This window comes from Symphalangus syndactylus, chromosome 20 (genome assembly GCF_028878055.3).
Source record: "Symphalangus syndactylus isolate Jambi chromosome 20, NHGRI_mSymSyn1-v2.1_pri, whole genome shotgun sequence".
Taxonomy (NCBI): Eukaryota; Metazoa; Chordata; class Mammalia; order Primates; family Hylobatidae; genus Symphalangus; species Symphalangus syndactylus.
This window is the reverse complement of record NC_072442.2, coordinates 26,654,641-26,667,146: the sequence shown is the minus strand read 5'-3', so window position 1 is coordinate 26,667,146 and position 12,506 is coordinate 26,654,641. Positions and strand designations below refer to the sequence as shown.

Here is a 12,506-nt window from a genome sequence, read left to right as displayed (position 1 = left end):
AATGCAAGAGGTTGGTAAATCCTTATATATATCAAATATTTTAGAAACATAACTATATGCTACTATTTTTTCAAACCCTCCCCTCACTCTTTTTTTTCCCCTGAGACAGTCTCACTCTGTTGCCCAGGCTGGAGTGTAGTGGCGCCATCTCGACTTGGCTCACCTCAACCTGTGACTCCTGGGTTCAAGCGATTCTTGTGCTTTAGTCTCCCAAGTAGCTGGGATTAAAGGCATGTGCCACTATGCCCAGGCAATATTTTTGGTATTTTTAATAGAGATGGGGTTTCTCCATGTTGGCCAGGCAGGTCTCCAGCTCCTGGCCTCAAGTGATCTGCCTGTCTCGGCCCCCCAAAGTGCTGGGTCAAACCTCTTATATCCAGTAAAACAGCCTCACTGGGTCGATGGATCTCATGTGGCTGCCTAACATTTTTACTTTATAAAAAGTCTTCCTGAGGCCATTTGAAAGTATGAATCAAAACACTTTATGAACAGGGCCACAGGTTTGCATGAGGCTTGTCAGTGGACCTCCAGGATGAAGACCAAAGTAATTGTGCAATCTCTAGTGGAATAATTGACACTTAAGATCTTATTTATTTATCAAAAGACTGCTGTGAGGTATGAATTCTTAACCCCAATTTGCAGAAACTGAGACTTTGCCTGACACCGCAGAGCTAGGAAAAAGTGGGCGTAAGATCCTCACCAAGTCTGACTTCCAAAGGAAGTTTTCAAAAGAAACCTCCTTGCTACCTGCCAAATCTCTGTAGAGCCAGCAGCCGTGTTCACACATCAAACAGGACAATGACAATAGCACCAGGAATAGCTACTCCTGGTCAGATGCCCTCATGAGCTCAACTCTGCAGGATGGGGACACCGGGCCCTGCCTAGGGGAAAGGAAGGGGGTTTATAGAGGAAGCCCAGCCAGCCAAGCAACCAGAGATGGGAAAAACCCATTGGGAAGAACTTGCTTGCTCTAGCTGGGCTTTGCAAAACACAGGAAAAGATGAGTCTGCACAGGCCGGGCGTGGCGGCTCACGCTTGTAATCCCAGCACTTTGGGAGGCGGAGGTGGGTGGATCACGAGGTCAGGAGATCGAGACCACGGTGAAACCCCGTCTCTACTAAAAATACAAAAAATTAGCCGGGTGTGGTGGCGGGCTCCTGTAGTCCCAGCTACTCGGAGAAGCGGAGGCAGGAGAATGGCGTGACCGCCGGAGGCGGAGCTTGCAGTGAGCCAAGATTGCCCCACTGCACTCCAGCCTGGGTGAGAGAGCGAGACTCCATCTCAAAAAAAAAAAAAAAAAGATGAGTCTGCACAGACAGAAATGGTCTACAATGGCTGAATGTTTCATGTAGAAATTTTATTTTATGATTAATACACTTGTGCCATTTCTTAGAATCATTTGCTTGTTTAATTCTAGTCTATCAAGTGATAATTTTGTTGATATTTAGAGGCTCTTCAGTTAATTTCTGTGGGATTTTTGGTTATATTTAACAAGGAAAATAATACGAAATCTCTAAGGAAAAAAAGAAACAAAGCCAATTATTCCTGAGAATGTTTAAATTTATTAAAGTACACTTGCTAATTGTTAGTATAGAACCTACATTTCATAATAGAAAATCTTGGACTTGCCAGTGGTAGCTGCTGGAGTGAGGTGTTTATCCAGTACATCCAGAAAACGTCGCCACAGATTAACTTTAGCTCAGTCTCAACCTGAAAAAATAAAAGTAAATTTAAAAAAATCAGATCGTCAAATTCTAGAAATTCTGTAAATTATTACACATTTTATGTACCTCTGTTTTTGTGGAAGAGAGCTTAGTGTTACAGAGAATTCGTTTCCCCCTCCAAACTCCCTTCTTCCCATTTGACACAAAAGCAGAGAAAAGCTGCCTGTCGGTTATCAAAAGTATCTTTTCCTTTCTCCACGCAATTAAGTGCTACACACACACACACACACACCCCACCCCAACACCCCCTCACAGTCCAACTGCAGAATCACCAATGACCGAAACTAAACAGTGACGCTACTTGGTAAATGCTGGTCAATTACAGGAATATTTCACAAGGTAGCAACTATTGTGTCCATTTACTTGGGAAAACAGAAGCTAAGACATTTGCTCAAAATTCATCCCCTTAAAAGAACTTAATAAGCAGAGCTAGGATTTGAAGCCAGGCAGGGTGCAAGGGACAGAACAAAATTCAAACCCAGGCAGTTTGCCTTCAGTACTTATATTCCTAACAACGTTCAACAGGCAATCCCTTTAGTGGAAGAGATCAAAAACTAGTTAAGATACTAAAAACCTATGTAACTATTGCCACTCATTTATATCATTTATAATGCTGAAAATGTACACCACCTCTAAAGGCACATACCCAGTTTACTACTTCTTCTCCGTTTTTTTTTGTTTTTTGTTTTTTGTTTTTTGAGAGGGAGTCTGGCTTTGTCGCCCAGGCTGGAGTGCAGTGGCATAATCTCAGCTCACTGCAACCTCCACCTCCCGGGTTCATGCCGTTCTCCTGCCTCAGCCTCCCTAGGAGCTGGGACCACAGGCGCCTGCCTCCACGCCCAGCTAATTTTTTGTATTTTTAGTAGAGCCGGGGTTTCACCATGTTAGCTAGGATGGTCTCCATCTCCTGACCTTGTGATCCGCCTGCCTCAGCCTCCCAAAGTGCTGGGATTACAGGCATGAGCCACCATGCCTGGCCTATTTTTTGTTTTTTAGACAGAGTCTTCCACCGTCACCCAGGCTGGAGTGCAGTGGCCCTATCTCGGCTCCCTGCAGCCTCTGCCATCCAGGTTCAAGCAGTTCTCATGCCTCAGCCCCCTGAGCAGCCGGGATTACAGGGGTGCACCACTGTATCCGGTTAATTTTTGTATTTTTAGTGGAGATGGGGTTTCACCATGTTGGCTAGGCTGCTCTTGAATTCCTGGCCTCAAGAGATCCACCTACCCCGGCCTCCCAAACTGCTGGATTATAGGTGTGGGCCACGCGTGGCCCAACTCTACTATTTCAGTGAAGCTCCTGTACCCTAGGTCATCACTGACTTCCCAGTTGCTGAATCCAGTTGTCTTTACTGAGTTGGTCCTTAATTTAACTTTCTTTTGCATTGAAGCTACTGACTGACCACAGCATTTGGAAACTCTGTTCATCTTATTACTGTGATTCTACTTTCCTTATTTTTCATCTTTTCTCTTAAGTCTGTGGCTTCTCAGACTTCCTCACAATTGATTGCTTATTTTAAAAATTCAAAAATTTAAACCTCCTGAACAGTTCAAAAATAATATACCTTTGAATTTTTTTAAACTTTTCAGAATTGCAAGAATAGTTCAGTGATCACCAGTTGTTACCATTTTACCATATTTTCTTTGTCTGTGTGTCCCTCCCTTTCTACCTGCCCCCATATATATGTATATCTAAGAATATTCACATTTTTTAACTTTAATAAATTTTCTTCCTGTACAATTTGAGAGTTAACTTCAGATTTCATAGCACTTTACCCCTAATTTCTTCTATACGTCTACTAAGAATAAGAGCATTTTTTTTTTTTTTTTTTTTTGAGAATGAATCTCACTCTGTCGCCCAGGCTGGAGTGCAGTGGTACAATCTTGGCTGACTGCAATCTCCACCTCCTGGGTTCAAGCGATTCTCCTGCCTCAGCCCCCTAAGTAGCTGGGATTACAGGTGACTGCTACCACGTCTGCCTAATTTTTGTAGTTATAATAGAGATGGGGTTTTGCCATGTCGGCCAGGCTGGTCTCAAACTCCTGACCTAAGGTGATCCGCCCTCCTCGGCCTCCCAAAGTGCTGGGATTACAGACGTGAGCCTCCGTTCCCAGCCTCTTTTTCCTTTTGTAATTAACAGGTGATCTATGGAATGATAGAAATAGTGTGAAGATTCTGTCCCATAATAATCTTTACTAAATGGTTTCATCTGGATTGCTTCTTTCCCAAATCAATTACTATAGTGATTAGAAAATGGAGACTTTTCTATTTTTTCTGTATTGTCATTCTTCTGTAAAGATTTTTTTATACTCCTTTTTTTTTGTTTTTTTAAGACGAAGTCTCGCTTTGTCACCAGGCTGGAGTGCAGTGGTATGGTCTCAGCTCACTGCAACTTCCACCTCCCAGGATCAGGTGATCCTCCTGTCTCAGCCTCCAGAGTAGCTGGGACCACAGGCATTTGCCACTGTGTCTAGCTAATTTTTTGTATTTTTAGTAGAGATGGGGTCTCACCATGTTGGCCAGGATGGTCTCGATCTCTTGACCCCATGATCCAGCCACCTCAGCCTCCCAAAGTGCTGGGATTACAGGTGTGAGTCACTGCGCCTGGCCCTATACTCCCTTTTTAAATTTTTTTTTTTTTTTGAGATGGAGGTTCACTCTGTTGCCCAAGCTAGAGTGCAATGATGTGGTCTTGGCTCACTGCAACCTTCGCCTCCCAGGTTCAAGCAATTCTCCTGCCTCAACCTCCTGAGTAGCTGGGATTACAGGTACGTGCCACCACGCTCGGCTGATTTTTGTATTTTTAGTAGAGATGGGGTTTCACTATGTTGGCCAGGCTGGTCTTGAACTCCTGACCTCATGATCTGCCCGCCTCAGCCTCCTAAAATGCTGAGATTACAGGTGTGAGCCACTGCACCTGGCCCTTTTTTTTTTTTTTTTTGAGACAGGGTCTTCCTCTGTTGCCCAGGCTTGAGTGCAGTGGCATGATCATGGCTCACCACAGCCTTGGACACCAGGCTGCCTCAGCTCACTGCAACCTCTGCTTCCCTGGTTCCAGTGATTCTCGTGCCTCAGCCTCTGGAGTAACTGGGAGTACAGGTGCTCACCACCATACCTGGCTAATTCTTGTATTTTTAGTAAAGATGAGGTTTCACCATGTTGGGCAGGCTTGTCTCAAACTCCTGGCCAACATGGTGATCCACCTGCCTTGGCTTCCCAAAGTGCTTCATATTGTTAGCCCTATTTCCAGTCGAATTCCATAGCGTTCTTCTCTTTTATTTTTATTTTTTAATTTTTGAGACGGAGTCTCGATCTGTCCCCCAGGCTGGAGTGCAGTGGTGAATCTCAGATCACTGCAGCCTCCACCTCCTGGGTTCAAGCAAGTCTCTGCCTCCGCCTCCTGAGTAGCTGGGATTACAGATGCCTGCCACCATGCCCGGCAAATTTTTGTATTTTTAGTAGACACGGGATTTCATAATCTTGGCCAGGCTGGTCTTGAACTCCTGACTTTGTGATCCACCCGCCTCGGCCTCCCAAAGTGCTGGGATTATAAGCATGAGCCACTGCACCTGGCCACATCCTTCTTTCAGTTCATATTTGGATATCCTTTTTTTCTACAGTGAGAACTCTGGTAACAACATAAATAAATGTGGTCATTTGTTCAGTTGTACAATATATGCATAATGAAAATTATAATACCGATAGTATTTCCAGCTACAAACCTACTAAGTTTGATTTAATATTTCTTTGCAATTTTTGTGTGCTTACATATAGGCCACTAAAGGTGTGCAGTCTAAAATTACTTAAGTATCTTTTTCTCGCCAGGCACAGTGGCTCACGCCTGTAATCCCAGCACTTTGGGAGGCCAAGGCGGGCAGATCATGAGGTCAGGAGTTCGAAACCAGCCTGGCCAACATGGTGAAACCCCATCTCTACTAAAAATACAAAAATTAGCCAGGCGTGGTGGCGGGCACCTGTAGTCCCAGCTACTTTGGAGGCTGAGGCAGGAGAATCACTTGAACCTGGGAGGCGGAGGTTGCAGTGAGCCGAGACCATGCCACTGCACTGCAGCCTGGGTGACAGAGTGAGACTCCATCTAAAAAAAAAAATCTTTTTCTCTTATATCTTTTTTCTCTTTCTCTTTCTGTGGTAAAGTTATTGGTGTAATAGTCAATTAAATTTATGTGTTCCTATTGTATTCCGTTGTACTTCCCACCCCTCATCCTTGTTGATTTTATTTTTGGAATATATTAAACATTAATATGGTTCAAAAGGAAAAATGTACATTTTACAATTGCAGTAATATTTCATTCAGGAAAGAAAGAAATGGATGATAAAACCATTGAGGTTTTACTCAGAAGGTATACTGAAAAGTCTTATTTCTTATCCTTCCCTTCCAGTATCATTAGCTTTTAGTTTATCTTAGTTGTCTTCATTTTTGCAGGTATAAGCAGATACATATTATATATATATTCTCATTTCCCCTTTCTTGTACAAAAGATAGCGTAGTATCCATGCTGTTGTACTTTTAAATACTCTTTTGTATCTTGTTTTCATAGAGATTTTTCTTATTTTTATAGCTTTGTTACATGTTGTGTAGATTCCATAGGTTTTCGGCCAATATTCTAGGTCTGAGCATTTAGGCTGTTTCCAGTGTGTCAGTTTCGCAGATAATGTTGCAACCAATAACCTGTGTATTTGCTTTCCATGTTACTTATGGAGATGTACCATCAGGGTAACTTCCTGGAACTGACACCTGGCATGTCTAAAACAGGGCATCGTTTTCCCAAAACTTTTTCACTTTCATTTGCCAGTACTGAATGGCACCATTATCTATCCTATTACTTATGCAGAAATAAAGGTATCATCATTTCCTCTCATATCTAGTTTGTCAGCAAATGCAAATTATGTATTCTTAGCCTTTCATTTTCTTCTACCTTCATTTTCTTATAGATCTTCTTAGTGGGTTTATTATACTAGCCTCCTAACTAGCCTCATTTCTCTCCTAATACTCCCTACTGCTACTAGACGTGTCTTTCGTAAAGCCAAGTATTTGTTCATTTCACCCAGACCTTCCTCTGTCCAGATCTTCCATTTCCTGACCTCTACCTACTTCCCTAGCCTAATCTCTAACCACTTCTAACCATAGTGAGCTACTTGTAGATTCCCCAGACATATCCTGTCCTATCAAGCCTCTTTTACATTGGAATGCCTTTTTTTTTTTACCTTCTACATTTCTTTCTTTCTTTGTTTCTTTTTCTTTCTTTCTTTTTTTTTTTTTTACCATTTTTGTGGAGAATGGAGTCACACGTGTTACCAGGCAGATCTCGAACTCCTGGGCTCAAGCGATCCTCCTGCCTCTGCCTACCTAAGTGCTGGGATTACAGACATGAGCCACCGCGTCCAGGCCACATTTCATTGTAATAACTTTCAAGCAAGACTTTTTGCTAGGTCAGATGTAGTTCCCCTGTTTACCCTTAACATCCTGCGCTGGCCTACATTGACTTGTCCGTCAACGTAGGGGAGGCTGCTGGGTGGAGGCTGGGTGACCGAGGAAGAGGGGAGCCAGGGCTGGGCCTGAGGGTTGTCTGAAGCTTGGGAGTCACAGTCTCAGCACCTAGGAAAGCAAGAATCTAGGGGCTAAGGTGCAGGAAGGGCAGAGGCTGGCCAGGCAAGGAGGCCAAAAGTTTCTGGAGCTACAGGGGGCAGAGAAGAGCTGGATGGGGAGGTTCCTGAGCAGGCAGGGAGCAGGATTCTGGATTACCACGTGCTGGTGCTGGCGGCAGCCTCCTGCTGAGCTCATCTCAGGGTATAGAGCTGGAGTGGGGGCAGGGATGAGACCCATCACAGTGGCAGCCCCAAATTAGCAGCATCCTTTGATCCTAAACTCAGATGTGGAGTTAATCCTTTCCAACCGCTGGAATGGGGTAGAGTGAGGCTGCTGGTTTTCTGAGACCCCAGTCAAGGTGGAAGCAGGTGGCTACCCCCTAGGTTTTCATGCTAACTCTTCCTTTGGGAGGAGATGAGGAGTGGGAGAAGTGCCCCAGCCCTCAGGTGACCATTAGCCTTACCCCTCCTCTGGCGAGGTGAGTGCCCCCTTGCCCCGGCCAGGGGCCAGCTTGGAGTTGTGTCGGAAGGCCCTAGCCAGCCAGCGAGCCCGGGACCTCAGTGAGACAGCCAGTGCACTGCTGGCCAAGGACAAGCAGATTGCTGCCTTGCAGCGGGAGTGCAGGGAGCTGCAGGCCAGGCTCACTCTGGTGGGCAAGGTGCGAGGAGGCCCTGGTTACCTCTTCCAGCTCAGCCCTGCACAGGGCCATCTGCCTGTTGTGGGATGCAGACAAGATGTTAATGAGATGCAAATGAACGGGAGGGTGGAGGTTGCTGGGAGTAGGTTCCCCTGGCAAGGGCCCAGGTGGGAGAGGGAGACAGGGGTGGAGCCATGAGTCCCAGACCTGGGCATTTCTGCGCTCCAGGCTTGAGGCTGTTTGCCGGTGGGTCTGGCTGTATGCATCCACACATCCCCTGTGGAAGGGATGTTCACAAGGTATTTAGCGTCCAAGAAATAAGTTAGTGAGAATGACCGCATAGAGGCTCGCGGGAGCATGTGGCCACATACGCATGCACGTGTAACCAGGCATGTACCCATGAGAGGGTGTGCACAGTCCCGCGCATCGGAGCCCCTCCAGCAAGGCAAAGGGCTCTGCAGGGGATGGCATGGGACAGGCAAGGGTTAGGCCTGACTCCCCTCCTTGTCCCTGTCCCTGTCCCCCAACCTCAGGAGGGTCCGCAGTGGCTCTACGTGTGGGACTTCGATGGGCTGCTGCGCGAGTCCCAGCGGGAGGTGCTGCTGTTGCAGAGGCAGATGGCGCTGCGCAACCAGCGGGAGACGCCCTCCCTCCCGCTGTCCCGGCCCCTGGCCCTGCTCTCCAGGCCAGAGCAGGGGCGCCGGCTCCCGGGCCCCGGGAGAGGTGAGCGCCGGCGCCAAGGGCAGGTGTGTGGGTGCACGCAGATGGGTGGGGGAACGACCACAGGGATCTCCCCTGCACCGTGCTGAGAACCCCAAGGACTCAGTGGTGGTGTGCGCACTCCCAGGGGCTGGGGAGCTTTCCCGTCCTGGGCAGGGTCCACCTCCAACCCTCCGGTGCTTGTACCTGCGCCGTGCCCTCCCCTGGGGGCTCCAGGGTTCCGCCCTCCATAGGCCTGCGCCCAGCGGGGCCTGGCCGGCCGCCCCTGCCGCGCTGCGAGTGGTACGGCCCGGCCCCAAATTCCCTGGTTGCCCTGGCAGCCACCCGGGGCCCAGCCCGCGCCGCCTCCTCCCGCCGCCACCGTAGAGCGGGGACGCCCCCGGTCAGCGCCCGCCTGGCTGGCCAGGCCTGGCCCCGGCTCCAGGTACAGGCAACCCTCACTGAGCGCGGGGCTTAGGCAGCCCCTGTCTGGAGGGCCAGGCACGCGCTCTGGACCCCTAGAACTTAGGAGTCTGGCTTCTCTACATCATCCTAGGTAGGCAGCAAGTAGGTCCTCCTCCTTCTGGGAAGAGGGCTGGGAGGAGAGACCAGGTAGTGATCTGATAGTGACCAAGACCTCCAGGTGGGGGGAGGCTTCTTGCTCAGATTTTGTCTCCCTGGCTGGCCCTGGAAGGGAGATGCACCTCCCATCAAGACCTGTCCTCCCCCTAAGTTTGCACGGATAAACGGAAGGTGTGGTAGGGTGGGCTTGGGGGAAGCCAGGAGAAGGTTCTGGCTGGACTTGCGCTGCTCTAGGCCAAGCCCAGATTTGGATGATACAGAACCCCTATCTTGGGGAGCACCACATCCCCGGGGGCCCAAGCAGCCTCCTAGTTCTCTGCCAGTCGCTGAAGGACACCCAGGACAGTTATTGAGTGCAGAGCAGGGCTGCTGCTGGAAGCTAAAAAGGGAAAGCTTTGGCCTGGATAAAGGTCTCATCTCCCAGGGCACACGTGGGTCCCAGGATCTCAAAGCACTTATGGCTCCAGGACACAGGGGTGCAGCCTTTGTACTTACACATCAACTGGAGACAATGGGAGGGGGTGGGCAGACAGTACCCCTCTTTGCTCTTGCTAGGCAGGGATCTCTTGCTGGCTGAATGATGAGGCGGGAACCTGCTCTGGACAGGCTGCCCTGGGGCCCTGTTCTCAGGTGCCAGCCCCTTGCCCCTGGGCATTTCCAGGCCACGCCCCAGGAGGATGCGGACAACCTACCCGTGATTCTAGGGGAGCCAGAGAAAGAGCAGAGGGTGCAGCAGCTGGTAAGTCCTAGGTCAAGGGCTGGAGGCAGCCTGCTGTGGGCAGAGGTACCTTCCCTCATGAGGAGCCCTTGGTTCTGACCCCACAGGAATCGGAGCCCAGCAAGAAGCGAAAGAAATGCCAGAGCCTGGAGCAGGAGGCCCGGAAAAAAGCAGAGGCGATGTGAGGAGCTGGTGAGCTCTTGAGGGCAGCCCAGAGGCCAGCTCCTCCCTTCTCCCCGGCCAGCCAGGTGGTGGGCTCCCTCTCAGCTCTGCTGCCACCCCGGCTGCCCTCAAGAACACATTTTCCCTCCTGCTCCTTTCCTTTCCTGGCTGGTGCAGGTTCCTGCAGGGGAGGAAGGCCTTGCCTGGGAGGAGGGCAGGGTCCTCTGTGTGGGGAGAGGGGGAATGTGGGTGCTGGGCTGCCTCCTGAGAGCTCCTCTGCCCGCTCAGGAACTGCAGCTGAGAGAAGCGCAGAACTGGTGGAGGAGATCTCCCGGCTCAGTGGGAGAGCCCCAGAGAAGGAGCAGGTACCACTTCCGCCCAGGTGCTGTGGAGACCTGTGCTCCCACCAGGGCCCCGGTACTCAGCCAAGGGGCTTTCTCCTCCACCCCTGAGCAGGGGTAGGGGACTGTTCGCACTGTGAGGGCGCTGGTGGGTCAAGACTCACCCACCCAACTCCCTGCCACTGCCCCCTCGCCAGGTGGAATGGGAGAATGCGGAGCTGAGGGGCCAGCTCCTGGGGATGACACGGGAGAGGGACTCAGCCCTTCGCAAGAGCCAGGGCCTGCAGAGCAAGCTGGAGAGCCTGGAGGAAGTGCTGAAGGTGAGGGGATGGTGCAGGTGGGAGAGGGTGCTGGGCCCTGGCATGGGGAGCAAGTGGGACAGCAGAATCTGCTTAGTGAGGGGCACTAAGGCCTGGGCCTGGAGCTGCTCCAGGCTCAGTTTCCTTTGTAATAGAGGAATCTGGAGCAAATGGTGTTTGAGGCGTCCTCATCTCAGATCTTCTCTAGAAATGGCCAAGTGGGGGCTCTGTCCTTGACTCGGATCTTGTGTGTCAGCACCTTTGGGAGGTGGCCCAGCGGCGGCGGCAGCTGGAGGTGGAGCATGAACAGGCTCGGCTCAGCCTACGGGAGAAGCAGGAGGAGGTCCGGAGGCTGCAGCAGGTGGGGCGGCAGTGAGGGAAGCTGGCAGGCTGCTGGACACCAGCGTTGCCACTCACTCATTCCACAAGCATTGACTGTGTGCCCGGCACTGCGCTAGGCGTCGGGGAGACTGTGGGGAACAAAGACCAGGTCCCTGAGCAGTCACAGTGGCTCATGTCTGTAATCCCAACAGTTTAGAAGGCCAAGGCAAGAGAATCACTTGAGGCCAGGAGTTCAAGACCAGCCTGGGTAACACAGCAAGACTCTGTCTCTTAATAATTGTTTTTAAATTAGCTGGGCATGGTGGCATGTGCCTATACTCCCAGCTCCTCAGGAGGCTGAGGTGAGAAGATCATTTGTGCCCAGGAAGTCAGGGCTGCAGTGAGCTGTGATCATGCGACTGTACTCCAGCCTAGGTGACAGGGCAAGACCCTGTCTCAGAAAAAAAAAAAATTTAAAAGTACTACAGCCATGATGTATATTTAATTTCTTAAATCTATATTTAGGATATTCTGTGTTCATAAACAAGATAGATCTGTCATAATGTTTTCTTGTCCTGTCCTAGTTTGGGTGACAAGATTATTCAAGTCTCAGACATTGAATTGGGTTGCTTCTCTTTTTCTGTACTTGTAATTTATTTATCAGCTTCACATGCAGTAAGTGCTTTGAATGTAAGTATCTGTGTCTTTCTTCAGTCCTAGAAAATTTATAGCCATTATTTGTTCTATCACTCATGGTCTCTATTTCTCCACACATCTTCCCAACCCCGGGGTATTCTTATGAATAGACACTGAAACATTTGACCCCATCCTCCATGTATAACTTTTCTTTCATTTTGCTCGTCTCTCTTATCCCTTTGTGCAGCACTCTGCGGGAATTCCTTACCTCAGATTTCAAGCTTACTAATTGTATCCAACTATGAATTATATGCTCTTCACCCATATATTGAGTCCTTTTTTAACAAGAATATATGTATTTTTTGCGAGATCTGTATTAGGATCTTTTTCATAACTACTTGTTCTTGTTTCCCAGATGCAATTCCTTCCTGTGTTTCTCCAACAATAACTGTAGACTTTTTAAAGTTTTCTCCTAATGCTTTATTGACTTGTGTATATTTTTCCATTTCCATTTGTTGTCTCTCTTAGTGAAGTTGGCTTTCCTCAAATATTTTTTGAGTCTTTACTGTGTTCTTGCCATTGTGGTTGGGAGTCTCTGCTGGACGACTGGGTGGGAACTGCTGCCATGATTCTGAGGGTTGCGGTTGAGAGGGAAGGGTCACAGTATGCTGCAGTTTGGTGGCTTCTCACCTGGGCGGTGATACATCTTGTTTCTGCCAGGTGTGGCCAGCCACGTAAAGTACCACCTGGTCTCTGATCCCAGCTGCAACCCCTACTGTTCT

At 49.1% G+C, this 12,506-nt stretch overlaps 1 protein-coding gene and 1 long non-coding RNA gene across 9 annotated transcripts; one reads left to right on the top strand and one right to left on the bottom strand.

Annotated features, from left to right (window-relative positions):
• Window positions 1–1,468: 1,468 nt before the first annotated feature.
• Window positions 1,469–9,216, bottom strand: LOC129469403 (uncharacterized). 5 transcript variants are annotated; one of them, XR_010118063.1, is made up of 5 exons: window positions 8,495–8,608; window positions 7,793–8,243; window positions 7,197–7,638; window positions 1,602–1,710; window positions 1,469–1,511 (listed from the first exon to the last, which is right to left on the bottom strand). It is a non-coding gene; the product is annotated as an uncharacterized lncRNA (long non-coding RNA). The 5 variants fall into 5 exon arrangements; XR_010118062.1 differs by having other exon boundaries at window positions 1,476–1,710; XR_010118061.1 differs by lacking the exons at window positions 1,469–1,511; window positions 1,602–1,710 and having other exon boundaries at window positions 5,472–7,638; window positions 7,793–8,042; window positions 8,174–8,243.
• Window positions 8,215–12,274, top strand: LOC134731295 (peripheral-type benzodiazepine receptor-associated protein 1-like). Of its 4 annotated transcripts, XM_063628745.1 has the most exons (6): window positions 8,215–8,265; window positions 8,500–8,712; window positions 9,803–9,986; window positions 10,073–10,157; window positions 10,416–10,509; window positions 10,666–12,274. In XM_063628745.1, the coding sequence occupies exons 1-5, from the start codon at window positions 8,227–8,229 to the stop codon at window positions 10,426–10,428; spliced, it is 534 nt and encodes a 177-aa protein (XP_063484815.1). In that variant the 5' UTR covers window positions 8,215–8,226; the 3' UTR covers window positions 10,429–10,509; window positions 10,666–12,274. The 4 variants fall into 4 exon arrangements, with proteins under 4 accessions (XP_063484815.1, XP_063484816.1, XP_063484814.1 ...); XM_063628746.1 differs by lacking the exon at window positions 8,215–8,265 and having other exon boundaries at window positions 8,377–8,689; window positions 9,909–9,986; XM_063628744.1 differs by lacking the exon at window positions 8,215–8,265 and having other exon boundaries at window positions 8,377–8,712; window positions 10,416–10,492.
• The last annotated feature ends 232 nt before the right edge of the window (window positions 12,275–12,506 follow it).

Bases quoted from the DNA above. Each gene is read 5' to 3' on its own strand.
- LOC134731295 (XM_063628744.1), top strand. From the start codon at position 8,431: ATGGCATGGGACAGGCAAGGGTTAGGCCTGACTCCCCTCCTTGTCCCT. The intron at 8,713-9,802 runs GTGTGTGGGTGC...TGCTCTTGCTAG, and splicing joins AGCGCCGGCGCCAAGGGCAG to GCAGGGATCTCTTGCTGGCT. The intron at 9,987-10,072 runs GTAAGTCCTAGG...CTGACCCCACAG, and splicing joins AGCAGAGGGTGCAGCAGCTG to GAATCGGAGCCCAGCAAGAA.